At 42.4% G+C, this 17,424-nt stretch overlaps 1 protein-coding gene across 1 annotated transcript; it reads left to right on the top strand.

The window, feature by feature from the left end:
• The first annotated feature begins 5,204 nt into the window (after positions 1-5,204).
• On the top strand, positions 5,205-15,705 carry LOC101155900 (glucose-6-phosphate exchanger SLC37A4). The gene is made up of 9 exons (XM_004084704.4): positions 5,205-5,494; positions 8,202-8,434; positions 10,760-11,006; positions 11,142-11,294; positions 11,374-11,459; positions 12,145-12,258; positions 12,349-12,414; positions 14,925-15,063; positions 15,162-15,705. The coding sequence occupies exons 1-9, from the start codon at positions 5,347-5,349 to the stop codon at positions 15,326-15,328; spliced, it is 1,353 nt and encodes a 450-aa protein (XP_004084752.1). The 5' UTR covers positions 5,205-5,346; the 3' UTR covers positions 15,329-15,705.
• Positions 15,706-17,424: the final 1,719 nt, after the last annotated feature.

Genomic DNA, 17,424 nt, shown 5'->3' with positions numbered 1-17,424 from the left:
CCAGAATTTCTTTTACATAATCTTTATTGTAGTAGGAAAATAAGGTCATGGTTAGTCAGTTCAGTAAGTTTTGTGTCAGTAACTACAGCATCTTCAAAGCCATTGAGCATTTTTGACCAAATCTGATCAATATTTAAATATGAAAAATTCCTAACAATAAACACTGTGAATTATGACATAATCTTTGTTGCAGAAGGACAATAAGGTCATGATTAGTCAGTACAGGAGGTTTGGTGACAGAAGCTTTAGTATCTTCAGAGCTATTGAGCATTTATGTTATGATTCATATCTGAATGAATGAATAATAATATAGCATGACTATGCTGACGAGTCTTCATTACCAGTTCATATAAATATAGACATGTATTCACTTTTTAAAAGTTTACTGATTTTTACAGACTGTGTTTCACAGAGGTTGCGCTTTGTTTCCCTTGGCAGCCGGCTCGCTGCTCTGTTTGCATTCAAGCAGTGCGATTCATGTATTGTCCCTCTTTTCCTCTCCCCTCCTGGGGAGTGGGAGTGCTTCCAGACTCCAGTTGTTTCATCCGTGCTCCAGTTCCTGACCGTTTACCTCGTCTCTGCTCCTGCTCCTACACCTGGCTGTGGTTCCTGTCTCCGGCTCGACTCGCGCCTTTGACTGTCCCCCCAAGCACGGCTGGATGAAGCTCGTCTGCTGGACTTTATATATGTAGTTGTAGATTTAGATAAGTTAATTCTTCTCTAAGAGTTCTGGTACATCGCCTGTCCGTCCTGGGGGAGGATCCCTCCTTCATGTGGGCACCCCTGAGGTTTCTTCGTTTTTTCCGGAATCCGTTTTTTTTGGTAGTTTTTCCTTACCGTGAAGGGGGGTCTAAGGGCAGGGATGCCAGTATAGCTTAGTCAGTTTGTTAGTTCATTTTAGTATTTTTCTATTGAACTCTTTGTATTCGTGATCCTTTTGAGTTCATGTTTTACTTTGAAGCCCATCGAGACGACTGTTGTTGTGATTTTGGGCTATACAAATAAAATTGAATTGAATTGAATTCACAGCTTGAAACGGAAAATTCTGAATAAAAGGCAATAAAAACTATCTTTTTTCTTTAAAAATGCTTTTGTAGTTCACTCTCTGTGTTAATACAAAAGGATTGAGATACATTTGAACGTTTATCAGAAGAGTTATTGAAGCAGGAAGTCCGAGTCTGTGAAGATCTAATTTAACCGAACTGCAGCTGCTCTATTCCCGTGTTCCTCCGCGTAGCTCATAGCTGCAGTTTAAACTGTGCCTCATAATCATGTCTCTTTGCATTTCCAGGGTTTCCAAAACAAAGTTGTTCTGCATTATGCTCATATCTGCACATTTTCACTATGGGGGGGGGGGGGGGGGGGGGTGTCTTTTATCACGTCCTCTCCTCTCTCCGTACCGTCATCATGCTGTTCTCTCCTAGATCCTTTTTACCAAAGTCACACAACAACACATTAGGGCCGCTAATGTGTAATAAAACTACATGTTTTAAGTTTTAAAGTTTAGTTTTATTTTTTTTAATGAATTTTTAACCTCTTCAACCCATTTTGGCCTCCTCTGTGCATTTCAGTTTTACACGCCTGGTTTAGAATCAGAATCATTTCGTGTCGTGTTATTGGTACGGGGCAGGGGGGGGCTGACGGGTCGGGGTCTCCGCTCAGGCAATCGGTGGTTGCCCCGGCCGGTTGGCTGCCACGGTCCCGTCAAGGCCTGACCAGAGCTTTTCTAGGGCCGGCGTTTGGGGGTGGGGGCCTGGGCTTGCTCCGGGGGGGGGGCGATGCTTTCTGGCTCCTCTCTCTCTGTGTGGGGTGGGTGGTGCCGGGCCTGGGGTGTCGGCGCCTCCGGGGGTGGGGCCCCTGGGTTGGGTGGTCCTGGCCCCTTTGCTGGGGGGGGGGGGACAGCTGTTTGACCACCGGGGGACAGTCTACCAGCTGTCCCCAACGTATCCCCTTCCTCATATAACCTCATATTAGGGTGAGGGGGTGGGGGGTTTAGCCTGCGATGCGCCTTGGGGGGGGGGCTACTTGGCAGTGGCCCCCCTCCTATGGTTGCTGTATGGAGTGGACCCCCCCTCTTTCGGTTTTATTTGCACCTTAGACATGTAGGGCCCTTGGTAGGGGGGGTGCTTGGACATCACTGCCAGCAAGCAGCAGATGTCCTCCTAGCACCCTACCCGCCAATTTTAACTGCACCTTAGACATTTAGGGCCCCTTGGTGGGGAGGGTGAGGGGACATCACTGTGAGTAATCAGGAGATGTCCCCTTAGTGCCCTACTCGCCAATTTTAACTGCACCCCCCTTAGTACACACACCCCTCCCCCTTCAATATATATATTCCAACATAAACACACACACATGCACACACACACCCTCTCAAACACACATACACCCGCACACACATTTTGCAAGGAAGGTGGGACCTGGGTCCATCTGTCCCCTACCCCTTCCCTGGTGGGGGGTGCGGGCCCCTTGGCAACGGCGGCCGTGTCCCCTGGGTGCAGGCTTCCTGGGCCCGGCGGTGCTCTCTCCGCGCGGTGGGGGGGTTCACATTACACCTGAGCCGGGGGTGTTCGTGTCCCTGGGGGGTGGGTCCTGGTCCTTGCCCCTGAGTGCTGGGCCCCGCCAAATTTCCAACTGTGGCCGAGCCTGGTCGGGCCATATTTACAACACCCCTTGTGGGCCCCCTTTTTTCCCCGGGGTTCCCCCCTCCTGGGCGGGGGCGGCGGGCCCCTGCCTTGCTCCTCCCTGGACCAACCGTGGGCCAGGTGGGTGGCTGCCTGGAGTGCGGAGCGGGTCTCCCTTGGGGGGTCCTGGCTCGTACCTGGGGTTGGGGCAGGGGGGATGCCCGGAACTCCTGGGTGGTGATGGGGTGCTCGTCTGGGGCTGTGGGCGTCCCTCTCCGGTGGGGCCCTGCGTTGGGCTCTCCCGGCGCGGCGGGGGGGCTGCTTTCCTGGTTGGGCTGGGGCGGCGCTCTCTTTCCCTCTGCGCCTCCCTGCTCTCTGGTTCTGGGGGCCTCGCGGCGGTCCTGCTGGCCCTGGCCTGGGTGGCGGTCTTGGTCGCCCGGGGGGCGGTTGTTCCCTGCCTGTTCCCGTGTGGCGTTTGGGGGATTCCGGCTGCAGCTGCTGCTGCGGCGGGGGTCTGGGGGTGGGGGTGGCTGGGCGCTCCTCCTCCTTCTTTTCATGTTCCACCATCCATTTTAGAAGAACATAAACACTCACCTGAGCACAGGTGTTAGCTCACCTTTGCACTAATAGTTTGCATGATTGAATGACTGAAATATTTCACACTAGTTGGTTTTAAGGCATAAGTATGCATGTGAACACTATCTGTTTTGTGTGCATGTCGACAGGTGGACATTTTTGCAGCTAGCAGGTGTGTTGATAACATTTGGATGTGTGTGTGGACAGGCCCCGCCCTTTCTGTACTACATTTGAACCGTACCGTAATGATAAACAACCAGTAAACCTGTCTGCTCTATGCTGCTTCATGGTCTTATCCCCCCTCCCCTCCCATTATCACCCTCCTACCCCCCCCCCTCTCTCTAACGTCCCTCTCTCTTCTTCCCTTCTTTCCTTTTCCGTCCGGTCCAACACCAAAAATTTTCAAACATGGTGAAAATTAATAAAGTTTGGCCTCAATTACAAAAGGGGTTTATTCAGACACACCTCTGGTTTGTTTGAAGATTAATAACCCCTATTGTTAAAGTAAAATATGTCCAACACAAGAGGCACTCAGCTCTCATCTGCCTGTCCAGCTGTTGGACAGGACAAGTTAAGAGAAAAAAAAGAAAAAAAGTGTTTAAAGACTTTATGTGACCCTAAATTGTTTTGTTTAAAAAAAAAAAAAAAAAGAATCATTTCGTGTCATTACATTTGTAACTTTTAAGAGAGTCATCGATAAACTGACCTCCAAGAAGGACTTTTTTGTGCAACAGAGGGAGCCATAGAGCAGCTTCCTGTCTTCCTCATGAGGTCCAGCCCCTAAATATTTCTACTCCTGCTCTTTATTTTCCTGTTTTTCCATTTTTATGGAAAATGCTGCACAGGTCAGGGCTACTTTGATAAAGAAGTCTTTAAATCTCAGTGTTTCTCCCTGGTTAAATAAAAGAGAAATAATTGTGGACTGTGTACATTTATATATGAAAAATAAAATTTAATTTTGGATTTGAAAATGGATCATTTCAAGAGATCAAAGCAAGAATAATGCACAAAACCATACAATCAATAGACTTTAACATCCATCCAAAAACATATCAAACATTGGATAATTAGTCATGAATCACAGATTGCTTCAACAGGAGTGGAAGGGAACGAAGTTATATCATCCCACCCCTGTTCTACAGTACCATTTTCTTTACAAGAATGATCATAACCAGGTTCATAACTTCTAATCAGATATGTATACCTTACCAACACAGTGTCAGGTCATTAATATGTCATAAATTCAATTTTGATGGTAAAGTTTCACTGTTGTGAAAAAGACCACTATAATGTAGGGCAGAGGTCGGATCAAGTTATTGTTTTGAAAGTCACAAGTAGATCTCAAGTCTTTGTCCTCAAGTCTGAGTCATGTCATCAATTATTGATTTTTAAGCCCAAGTCCCAGCCCAAGTTACCGCAAAAGGGGGTCTAAGGGCAGGGATGCCAGGTTAGTTTAGTCAGTTTGTTGGTCCAATTTAGTATTTTCCTATTGAATACAATGTATTCACGATCCTTTTGATTTTATGTTTTACTTCTTCAATTACCTATATGAAGCCCATCGTGACAACTGTTGTTCTGAATTTGGGCTATACAAATAAAATTGAATTGAAAAATTGAAAAGTCAAGTCCAAAGTTGTAACATTTATGACTCGAGTCACACCTCTGGTGTAAGGTAATGATGTAAGCAAGGTTTAACACGAGTGGTCAACTTAACATGCCACAAACACATTTATGTGTTTGTAAAAGTGTTAAGTGGTTACATTTCATTGACTGAGATTTGGATTTTGTCAAACTGCAACAAGGAAAACCATCATTGGCAATGTAGTGGCATTACTCAGCTGGTCTGAGCACCATTTAAATGTGAAAAAAGAAGCTGTGCTGTCTGAAGGCGTGTAACGTATGTACTTGATATCAGGTTTCTTGCTTCATTGCTTCCACAAGCAGAGCATACAGAGCGGGCAGCTAAGTATTTTTACCACAAGGGGGGGCTTCTGTTGGGGGAAGGTCTCTGGTCCTGACTGCCAGGCCAATTCTTCATTTACTTCTTCAGTCTTTTGCTGGATACCATATAGAAGCCAGTGAAGCCACAAATAAGAGTACACTGACAATAGGACTGAAGTATTAAGGACTTTAGTCAGCTGGGGTCATGGCAGCTCCAGGCTATGGCTACTATCGCTTGATCATATTTCTTTGCATGTTTACAGGTTACTTCTTGTATTTTTTTAACAGAAAGACCTTCTCCTTTGTCATGCCCTCTGTGATGGATGAAATAGATCTAGACAAAGAGGATTTGGGTAAGAAAGGTTTTTTTGTTTCTAATGTGTTTTTGGGTTAGGGTTACAGTTACAACATTTAGTACAGGCATCACACTAAAGTCTCTTTGTGTAAATAGTTAGGGTTAGAACAATACAGAAATATCTTTGGTTAAAAACAGTATTGTATGGCTGTTACAGCCCCAAGAGGTGAAGAGTGTTCCAAGTGTATACAAGCAAGGTCAAATATTTGAAAACAAGAAATAAAGGATGAAAGCTACCATTAAAATTAGGGCAGGAATCCAAAGAGTTCATGCTAATATGAAAAAATAAAAAAATATAAAAAATATAAAGTTATTAAGACAATTTAAAAGAAAGTTGAGTAAAAGCTGAAATGTATGGACCACAGCAAATATATTATTACTACCTTTTCGTGAAGTACTGTTTTAGTGACATCTCAGCCTGTTATTAATCATCTCCATGATGTGTGTGTGGTTCTCCCTTGTCATGTGGTTTTATGCAAAAAAAAGCTGCCATGGTCACTTTTAGGGCCATGGCACTCTGTTTTGTAGGAAGTCAGAAGTGCTGTCAGTCTCATTAAAGTTAAAGACACTCTAAAGAAGCAGAGGCTAATGTCTTGCTTGGGATGTGAAGGTACTGAATGACATTCTGAGCTTGTTTTAAATACACTGATTAAAAATATAAACGCAACACTTTTGTTATTGCTCCCATTTTTTATGGTATGAACTCAAAGATGTGAAACATTTTCCACATACACAAAATAACCAGTTCTCTGAAATATTGTTCACAAATCTGTCTAACTCTGTGATAGTGAGCACTTCTCCTTTGCCAAGACAATCCATCCCACCTCACAGGTGTGCCATATCAAGATGCTGATTAGACAGCATGATTATTGCACAGGTGTGCCTTAGACTGGCCACAAGAAAAGGCCACTCTGAAACCTTCAGTTTTGTTTTAATGAAGGGGTCAGGGGACTCAGACAACCAGTCAGTATCTGGTGTGACCAGCATTTGCCTCATGAAGTGCGACACATCTCCTTGGCATAGAGTTGATCTGGTTGTCTATTGTGGCCTGTGGAATGTTGGTCCACTCTTCTTCAATGGCTGTGCGAAGTTGCTGGATATTGGCAGGAACCGGAACACGCTGTCGTATACGCCGATCCAGAGCATCCCAAACATGCTCAATGGGTGACATGTCCGGTGAGTATGCTGGCCATGCAAGAACTGGGATGTTTTCAGCTTCCAAGAATTGTGTACAGATCCTTGCAACATGGGGCCGTGGATTATCATGCTGCAACATGAGGTGATGTTGTTGGATGTACGGCACAACAATGGGCCCCAGGATCTCGTCACGGTATCTCTGTGCATTCAAAATGCCATCAATGAAATGCACCTGTGTTCTTCGCCCATAACATATGCCTACCCATACCATAACCCCACAACCACCATAGGCTACTCGATCCACAACATTGACATCAGAAACCGCTCACCCACACACGCTGTCTGCCATCTGCCCTGAACAGTGTAAACCGGGATTCATCCGTGAAGAGAACACCTCTCCAACGTGCCAGATGCCATCGCATGTGAGCATCTGCCCACTCAAGTCGGTTACGACGACGAACTGGAGTGAGGTCGAGACCTCGATGAGGACGACGAGCATGCAGATGAGCTTCCCTGAGACGGTTTCTGACAGTTTGTGCAAAAATTCTGTGGTTATGCAAACCAATTGTTTCAGCAGCTGTACGAGTGGCTGGTCTCAGACGATCTTGGAGGTGGATATGCTGGATGTGGAGGTCTTGGACTGGTGTGGTTACACGTGGTCTGCGGTTGGATGTGCTGCCAAATTCTCGGAAACGCCTTTGGAGACGGCTTACGGTGGAGAAATGGACATTCAATTCCCTAGCAACAGCTCTGGGGGGACATTCCTGCTATCAGCATGCCAATTGCACGCTCCCTCAAAACTTGGGACATCTGTGACATTGTGCTGTGTGAGACAACTGAAGATTTCAGAGTGGTGTTTTCTTGTGGCCAGTCTAAGGCATTTTTTTTATACACTGTATTTATAACACGAAGGGAAATTCTTTCTCCGCATTTGACCTATCCCCTTGGGGAGCGGTGAGCTGCAGCCGAAACCGTGCTCTGGAGGCGGTAGCGTTAAGGGTCTTGCCTAAGGGTTAGGGTTAGGGTCATCACCCTCACCCTAGGGTCATCACCCTAACATCACCCTCACTGGGTGATGTTAAGTGCTCGCCATTGATATGGTAATTGCCCCCAGTACCATTGTTCATTCCCCCTCCGGGAATCGAACCCTGGTTTCCTGCATGGTAGCTTCCCACCTTACCAACCGAGCTACCCGTCTTGGCAAAGGAGAAGTGCTCACTATCACAGAGAGTTAGACAGATTTGTGAACAATATTTCAGAGAACTGGTTATTTTGTGTATGTGGAAAAGGTTTCACATCTTTGAGTTCATACCATAAAAAATGGGAGCAATAACAAAAGTGTTGCGTTTATATTTTTTGTCAGGGTAGTTGTAGGTTTTTAGTTTTCTTACATAAGTTCAAGAACCCCTTTAATATGGTTCGACAGATTGAAGTAAAAAAAAAACTGCATTAAATTTTTTCAGAGTCGTCTCAAAGCATCCCATACTGTTCTTGAATGTCATTTACTTTCTAAGATTTCTAGTATCCTTGTTGCTAGGAAGGCTGTTCTTCCAATATAATGTCTCCAGGAATGATCACCAGCAGTCAGACCATGGCCTATGCCATCAGCAAGTTCATCAGCGGTGTGTTGTCGGATCGGATCAGTGCCCGCTGGCTCTTCTCCATCGGCCTTCTTGTGGTTGGGGGGATCAATATAGTCTTTTCCTGGTCTTCAGCTGTATCTGTGTTCTCTATTCTCTGGTTCCTCAATGGTCTGGGACAGGGATGTGGCTGGCCTCCCTGTGGAAAAGTGCTACGAAAGGTAGGAGCCTTCATCTTTGGTTGGGTATTTTTCTCCAAGCCATAGATTGGTGATTTGATTCTCAGCTAGTCAAGTCACATGTTACAATGTCCTTGGGTTAGGCAATGATTCCTTAGTTCACAGTGGTTGGTTCGGTTAAGAAAGAAAGCCGCTCCCCCATTGTTGTGTAAATATGGCTCTCTGTTTTAGTGGATAATATAACAACTTAAAGGGCGTTGAAGACCATTAGGTAAATAATTAGGGAGTGTTTGGCAATTAATTATTCTGCCTGTTTACAGAATAAAAATTTGTTAACCAGTCTGCCTTCTTTTGGATCATTGACTATATAATAGAGCTGGGCTGAGCAACGTAATCCATAGAAAATGCCTTGTCTCTGGCTACAGCCAAATAAAGCCAATTCAGCCGTCCCTTTCTGCAACATGGGCGTTGCCATGTTGGAGTCAGTCGACAATGATTGGTCCGAGTCAGTTTGAGTCATGTTTCTATGGTAACTACTGTCGCCAATCAGGAGTAAGCTTGTTTGAAGTCCTCACCCCTTTCACTGAAAGTGGCTTGGGAGAATCTGTCAATCAAATATTTTTGAACAGAGTGCCAGCATATACCCCCTTCGTTTTTTGAGGCATTTGATCACTCAGTTTATAACTTGAATAACTTGAACTGCAGAAAAAATATCATTAAAAAAATTAGGATGATCAAGAACATGTAAAAAAAAGGTATCTAACAAAGAACGGATATTCTGACCGTTAGAATGACGGAATAACAGCTGGTTCTTTCTCTATAGAAGTCTATGGGATTTTGGCTTCTTGGAGCCAGCTGGTATGTCCTGTCTGGAACGTGAGGGAGAGTGGTCACTCAGTCCAGTTCCCTTTATACAGTCAATATGTGGGCGGAAGTCATTATTATTATTATTATTATTATTATTATTATTATTATTTTGCTAATTAAGATTCCCCAAATCAAAAGAGAGCAAAAAAGAAGTGAAGGGGCCAGTAGCTTAAGAATTGAAAGGACTACTTTATAATCTTCTATGCTTTAACTTAAACATAGTTTGGTAAGTTTCTATGTGATATTTAAAAAACTACAATGACTTTACACATAGGCCAGTGTGTTCTTCTGCGCTTTAATGTCAGAAAAAAAAACGTTGGCTCAGCAGAATTCATTTTTAACAGCAAGGTTGTTCAGAAGCCGAGAATAAATATCGACAGCAGGCTCTTGATGTGAGGCAGGTCTCAGGTTGCAGCTCAGTGTATTTATAAATGCTTCAGAGTACAAGTTTGAAACAAGATGCAGCTTTGGAAAACTATCCCTTCAGTATGTAGTCTTTTCTTTAGCTGAGTTTTGATGGAAAAATTACCAATCAATATAGTGTTACCTAAACCTGGCACATCTTTAAAGTATGTCAGTGCTGGGGTTTTTAAAACATGTTTTCCTCTTTTACTGCAGAAGTTGTGAATACAAACTGATACCCAGCTTGCTTTTGTTTTTATATAAGTGCTGCAAACTGTTGGCTTTTCAAAGATGTACACAAAATGATGGCTTCCTCTCCAGCAAGTTTTTGGTCTTCTCATTACTATGATGAAGCACTGCTGAATACAGGAAACAGCCCAGCTCAAGTGGCTCAGACAAATGAGAACCTAATCTGCTCCAGTGTAGATTATTCTTGAGGTCAGATTAAGTCCACCCTTGAAACTAGATGTTAGACAGAAAAACAACTGCCATCCTCTTCAGAAAGCATCTTGTAAGGCAATCTTTTCATTCAGCATTTGAGGAAACGAAATTCTCTTTTCAAACAGAAAGTTATTGCTGCAGAAATATAGGATGAAGTTTTGCTTTATCTTCAGACTTGGTGAAAATGATATCATTATTTGTGAGCGGCTACACTCACTTTGGAATCCTTACTGAAGAGTTTCAAATGAGTGTGAGTGTAGGACCCCCACTATGTATAACAGATAGCAATAAAATGCTTTTCAGAACTATTTCCTTCATTGTCAACACAAGAATGCGATCACAGATAATTCTAACCTGAAGTGAGGGTTACATTCTTAATCTGAATTGGCAGCATTTGGGGGACCAGAAGTTCTTAAAAAGAGTCAAGTGCATCTATATCTCATGTTTGGCAAGATTAGGCCCTTTTTTATGGGCGTTACCCACCAACTCAGCACTCGAACTCATCAAATAGAAATGCTTTTGTGTTCAAAGCACCTTGAAATATCACTTGTTTTAGCCATGTCGTACAAAATCCACTACCTTTCCTTCTTAGGCATCATAAAGCAGATCCAGCATTATGCATGGATGACTTCTGTTGTTACCTCTTTCTGTGTTCAGTGGTTCAAGCCCTCCCAGTTTGGGACATGGTGGTCGGTGCTGTCTTGCAGTATGAACCTGGCTGGAAGTGTGGGTCCAGTCTTGGTCACTGTGCTCTTGCAGTATTACAACTGGAGGACCATCCTGACCGTGTCGGGTGGGGTTTGTGCAGCCTTCTCTTTTGTATGTCTAGCTTTTGTTAAGAATGAGCCTAAAGATGTGGGCCTGCCCAGCATTGAGGCCATGGTCAAGAAAGATGAAACAGGAGGTGAGCAATGTCTGATACAGCAGTAGCTGATGAAAAAATGCAGTTCATAGAAACCTGATTCTCGGGAGTTTGGCCAAATAAGTCTCATGTTTTATTTGTAGTTGAGATTGCATCTGTTGTGTTTGTGTTCATCAGCCAAGACTGAGAGCTCACTGAGGGACTTCCTTCTCTCACCCTTTCTGTGGGTGCTGTCTGTGGGGTATCTGGTTGTGTTTGGAGTGAAAACCGCGGCTACTGACTGGGGGCAACTTTTCCTCATGCAAGAGAAGGCCCAGACAGTACTTATGGGTGAGCTCTTAAATTCTATTTCACATTTGTGAGTTAAGTGTCATCCAGTCAATATTAAAGTCATCTGTGTCTCTAACAGGTAGCACCTACATGAGTGCCCTGGAGGTGGGGGGCTTTGTTGGGAGCCTTGCAGCAGGTTTCATTTCGGATAAAGCTGTTGCTCAAGTAGGTAATGATAGCAGAGCCGTATCAATTCAGTCCTAATATTACTGAGGATAGATGTTTTCTGTGAAACAGGTGTTATGTGACATTTGTTTCTCACCATCAACACTTAGACTCTCAACCAAAAATATTTGTTGCCTACCATTCACTACTTCACCACTCAGCCGTGAATGCTTTGGTTTCCCACACTTCACCACTTTAACTTACAACTGAGAGCACATCTCTTTTTCAGGTTTTAAAGATTCAACCTTTGACTAAGAACACATTGCAGCAACCATTTCAACCTTTTTATATCACAGCAGGTAGAGGGTTGTGAACTCCGCAACAGAGAGATAGCTGAGAAGTAAGAGGAAGAGGAACTAGTTGCAATCAAACGTTAAATGCTTGTTGGACTTTTGGGGGTCACACATAGAAATCTCAATCCAGTACAAAAACCTGCTCAACATGTGTAATATTTGCCTTTGTTCTATAAAACAAACACTTTTCTTCTTTGCTAAGCAGTTTTTTTCTTGGCAAAAGCTCATATAGCCATGTAAACAGCTATTTTCGAAGAACATTATGCTTTGAAAAAGGCTCAGCAGGGACCTGGGAGATCTCATCTGTGTTTGATTTCTGCATCATATCACACATTATTGCCTTTATTACACTAAATGTACTTCTTCTTTACTGTTGCCTTTGCCTTTTCCAGCAAGGCTTGAAGACTCATGGCAGCCCTCGTCATAGCTTGCTCATTCTTATGATGGGTGGTATGTACCTTTCCATGCACTTGTTCAGAGTGACCATCACACCTGAAATTCCAAAGGTATACAGGTTTTTTATTAATTTGTTAAAAAATATTTAATTTGAATATTTCTGTATCTAAAATAATGTAGGGCCTGTTCTTTTGGTGCAGGAAGCTCCTCTTTGGGCCAAGGTCCTTCATCCTGTGTCCATCATGACTGGAGTGTCTGAACAAGAGGTACCCCCACAGATGTATTGACATGGATGAATAGACTGATCCATGCCTTGATTTGTGGCTTTGTTTCTTTATGCTGCTCTTGAAACCCAGTTATTCACATATCTGGGCCCTGTTTAATGTCTTATGTTCTTGTCACTGACAAATATGAACTTTGACCTCTTAGGTTCTTGTATTATCAGATACGGTTGTGTTTTTTGTTTTGTTTTTTCCCACACACCTGACATGTTTCGATGGATGTCTTGCGTTTTCGTCAGTCGTCATCAGATTGTAGTGATGTGACGTATATAAAAAACGATGATTGTGACTGAGGCGGAGTCACCTGTAAAAGTTTTACAGGTGTCTCCGCCCCTTGATGTCCGTTTTCTGCTGGAGGATGTTGCTCCAGGTATAAGAAAGCAGGAACGCCCCCTCATCCCGGTTCATGGAAGTGTGGGCTTGCTTTCACTTCCATCTGATGACGACTCTGACGAAGACGCAAGACATCCGTCAAAACATGTCGGGTACCGTTTGGGGGGGGGGGGGGGGGACTACCGTTTATGATAATAGAAGAACCCAAGAAGTCAGTTAATAATACAGACACTAGGAACTTTATTGAACTAATACGAAAAGGTTTGGACAACTATGCCTAAGAGAGCTCTGACGGCTGGAAAAACTGGAACTTAAAAGGGTGTGCCAGAGGAACCATCTGCGATTTAACCTCCGCTGCCGGGACGAAGGGATTATACCAACCAGTCTCAACATAAAGAACCCGATCAGAACCGACAACGCAGAGCGGATACTTAAAAGGGTGCGAAGGGCTTTGGTTAAAGAAAGGATTTGGTCCACAGCAAACAAGCTCAACAATATGGAAACACATTTGGAACAGGAATTACAGGATTTAATACAACAACACAATGCTGGACAACAAAAGAGAGCAAAACCTGAAAGTAAATCTGTGCAATATACACAACAGTGAGTACAAAATAAAACAAAAACATAGGAAATAGGGACATAAAAATAAAATTATACAGGAAACCAACTCACACAGAGCAATGCTTATCATGGACATCAGCACACCCCACCACTCACAAAATATCTGTAGTAAGAACCTTTTTTTACTGTGCAGAATTGGAAGCAGATGGGGAGGACAAAAAAGAAGAGAAGAAACAAATTAAAAATGCTTTAATCAAGTGCCAATATCCTCAATGAGCCATAAAAAAGGGACAAAAACAGGTAGAGCAGAGGAAATACAAGGAAATAGTGAATAAAAAACTGACAAAGAAGACAGAAAACAAAGGAATGGTTTCATTGTCGTACATCAGAGGAATAACAGAACCAAAGGCCATGAAAAAACATCACATCAGAACCCCAGTTAAACTGTACAAAAAACTCGGGCAACTACTGGTTCACCCAAAAGACAAGGTTGAACAAAATTGGAAATACAATGTCATCTTGACATCTTGTCATCATGTGACACCTGCAATAAAACACACATCAGAGAAACAGGACGCCCCTTCATCACAAGAATCAGAATCACTTTATTGCCAAGTACAGTGCATGTACAGGGAATTTGACTTCAGTAACTTGTGCTCTAGTGCAAACTGGCAAGGTATAGAAAGTGTGAGGGGTAAGACAACAAAAGGATAAATAGTAAAAAGAAGGTAGATATAAGGTAGCTATATGAATAAATAAACATAACTAAATAAAGAAATAAAATAAAATAAAAAAGTCAAAAATGCAGCAGCAGTAGTTCCAGTTTGGCAGTTTCTGTGGTTGTTCAGTGTCCTTGAGTAGTCCGGAGTCAGGACTTCATCGGAGTGACAGCTCGGGGGAAGTAGCTGTCTTTGTGGCGAGTGGTTTTGGTGTGCATCGTCCTAATGCGCCGCCCTGACGGGAGAAGGCTGAAAAGGCAGTGACCAGGATGCGAGGGGTCTTTTATGATCCTGCCAGCCCGCTACAGAAAAACAGAACATCAAAAAGAGTGCAAAAAGGAAACAAAGAAAAGACTAACAAGAGCAAGACGACAACAGGCAGCTCTAGAAAAAATGAAATCAGCCATAAGGGACTACTGCAAACAAGAAAACCACATCATGGACTGGGAAAAGGCCAAAGTCCTCCGCACTGAAGACAACAGACACCACAGATGGATCATGGAGGCGGTGGAGATCCGAAAGTGAACCCACACTTCCATGAACAGGGATGAGGGGGCTTTCCTGCTCTCTCATACCTGGAGCAACATCCTCCAGCAGAAAACTGACATCATGTCACAACCATCTGTTTTTATATACGTCACACACTCCCACCTGATGACAACTTTGACAAAGATGGAAGACATCCATTGAAACATGTCAGGTATGTGTGAAAAAAAACACAACCGTGTCTGTTAATAGAAGAACCTAAGAAGTCAGTTAATAATACAGACACAATGAACTTTATTGAACTTCAGAGAAATGAACCTTGTTTTTGTTGTGTCTCTTTGTCATTGCCACATTGAGATAATGGTTGATGCTGGGTTTTCTTGTCACTGTTAGATTTGGATCCTGTTTCTTGGTGCCATGTTTGGCTTTTCTTCATATGGACCAATTGCCTTGTTTGGAGTGATAGCGAGTGAATGTGCTCCCTCAAACTTCTGTGGGACTTCTCATGCAGTCGTAGCTTTAATGGCCAATGGTGAGTTGTAGCACAGCATTACCATAACATAAAAATACAGAAGTCTTTAATATATCTTCACAAATGATTTGTCATAGTCAAGGCTTCTTGTGTTTCAGTGGGAGCTTTCATGGCAGGACTTCCTTTCAGCACTATTGCCAAAAAGCACAGCTGGGAAGTGGCCTTTTGGGTAGCAGAAATGATAATGGGTGTGACAACCATCTGGTTCTTTCTAGTGCGTAACATGCGCACAAGAATGGGAAGGATAGCTGACAAAATTGAATGATGGCTTTTAAAATGCTCGAAACTGGGCTTATAGAATGCACTGAATGATGTTAAACAGCACCTTTTACAGAAAGAATCTTTTTTTTTTGTCAAATATGATCCACTATGACAAAGTGAAAATGTCCCATATATTTTCTGAAAATACAACAGTATTGTGAATTTGTTAAAATGCTTTTGACATTCAAAGATTTTACCTTTACACAAGTTTAGGGCTCTAGCTGATGTTTAATTCGAGTATTTCTTAATTAAAAACTGAAAAAGTCATCTGTGTTATCATCTGTACTTTGGTCATACTTGAAACTTCTCCTGAACAGCTTCAGTTTGTCAGGTGCCAATAAAAAGCAAAAATATTTCAATAATTTGGAAAAAGTGTTCAATGTTGTGGCGTGAGATTATTTATTTTGATGTTAATCAGTTGTTCTCTCCATTATGGCCCTTTGCCTACTATTTACAGGAATCACAAAGAATTCTTCAGTGTAATCTGTTGGACGACTATGTAGGCTATTAATGAAAACAATGTTGCCTTGTTGGAAAGATCTGGATTGAACTGGATTAGAATTATGACAATATTTTACCTAGTGTAGGGTTCACCACTCTTCAGCATATTGATCTGATCAAAGATTGGAATTTTCAAAGGCATTTATTTGTAATTCTATGCATTCTTACAGGAAGAAAAAAACTGGTGTACATGGTAGTCTCAGCAAAACTACACAATGATTCCCACTCCAGGCCAGTCCAAAGGATCTGTCTAGTATTGTAAGGTATTGTAAACAGTTGTGCTCTTAACTTTACAGACCATGGAAGAAATTAATATTTTTCCGTAATTTTTCACAGAATCTGAATGATAACACAAAAACTTTGTTTTCAATCATAGTAAGTGGTTTGGTGAAACCATTTATTGTTTAAAAATTGCGATTGACCTTTTTAAGTCCAATGACGACAGAAACTTCCCAAATGATCCTGTTCAAAAGTTGACAGACCTTGATGACTTTGTTCTGAATACTGATCCAAAAGGGTTTGAATGACAGCTAAAGGTAAACATCCTCACCATTGACAGGTTTGTCTGTAATCAATGTGTGTGCACAAAAGGTCATGGAGTTTCTGGACTCCAACAGGCCTTTGCATCAGTCATCCAGTGCTGTACTGACATCTCTGAATCCTGAGTCATGGGGAAAGCTAAAGAGCTGTCAGCAGATCTACGGGAAAAGGGAAGTGACCTGTACAAAACAGGAAAGGGAGATAAGTTTCAGTTTTTTTCATTTCAAACACAAATGAAAAATCAACACAATGGTTTAAAAAAAGACATAAAACAAAACAGTGTGTTTGAAAAAGGAGTGGGTTGAAGAGGAAATCTTATCTGATCCCACCTCTTTTTACAGAACTTGATGTGCGTATTTCTATTTACAGGTATGTACAAAACATTCACATTACAATTCTTTATGGCAACTGTGCTAAAGTGACATTTTTTGTTTAATTCATCATCTCTGGCCTTATACAGTACTATTAGTGACTTCTTGTAGGTTTTTTTGAATACATGTAAACTTTTCTTTGTTTTAAACCTTCATCCAATCCATTCCATAAATCTACATCCCAATTAGATAGACACATTTTCTTTTTTGTTGTGTGAATGCACTGCTTTTTGAAATTCAGTCGTTTTCTTAGATTGTAACTCCCGTCTCTGTCTTTGAGCATTTGCTGTAAGTTTATTGGAAGTAAGTTGTTTCTGGATTTATGCATGATGAGAGCCGTCTTCTGTTTCATTAGATCCTATAGTTTCAATAAACCCAACTTTAAAAATAGAGCATTTGTATGTGTCCTATAATCCACTCCATGAACAATTCTGACAGCTTTTTTAAAATCTGCGTTGTGTTCTTTTTTGTGTGTTGCTGGACAAACGAGGAGAGTCTGGACCTGAGCATCTGCTGATTGCTGCCCTTTTATTGATCACCACAGCGGGATCTGTACATATCAAAACAAAACAGACAACTTGGCAACATGCAGTTCCCTGGTTTAACACATGGGGTCGCAGTCTCCTCCTCTCAGTCGTCTCAGCGCGAACTCAGAGAAAACTTTCACAAAATAAGAATAATAACTCAA

Source organism: Oryzias latipes, chromosome 14, assembly GCF_002234675.1.
Source record: "Oryzias latipes chromosome 14, ASM223467v1".
Lineage (NCBI taxonomy): Eukaryota > Metazoa > Chordata > Actinopteri > Beloniformes > Adrianichthyidae > Oryzias > Oryzias latipes.
This window is presented reverse-complemented; position numbering and strand designations above follow the sequence as displayed.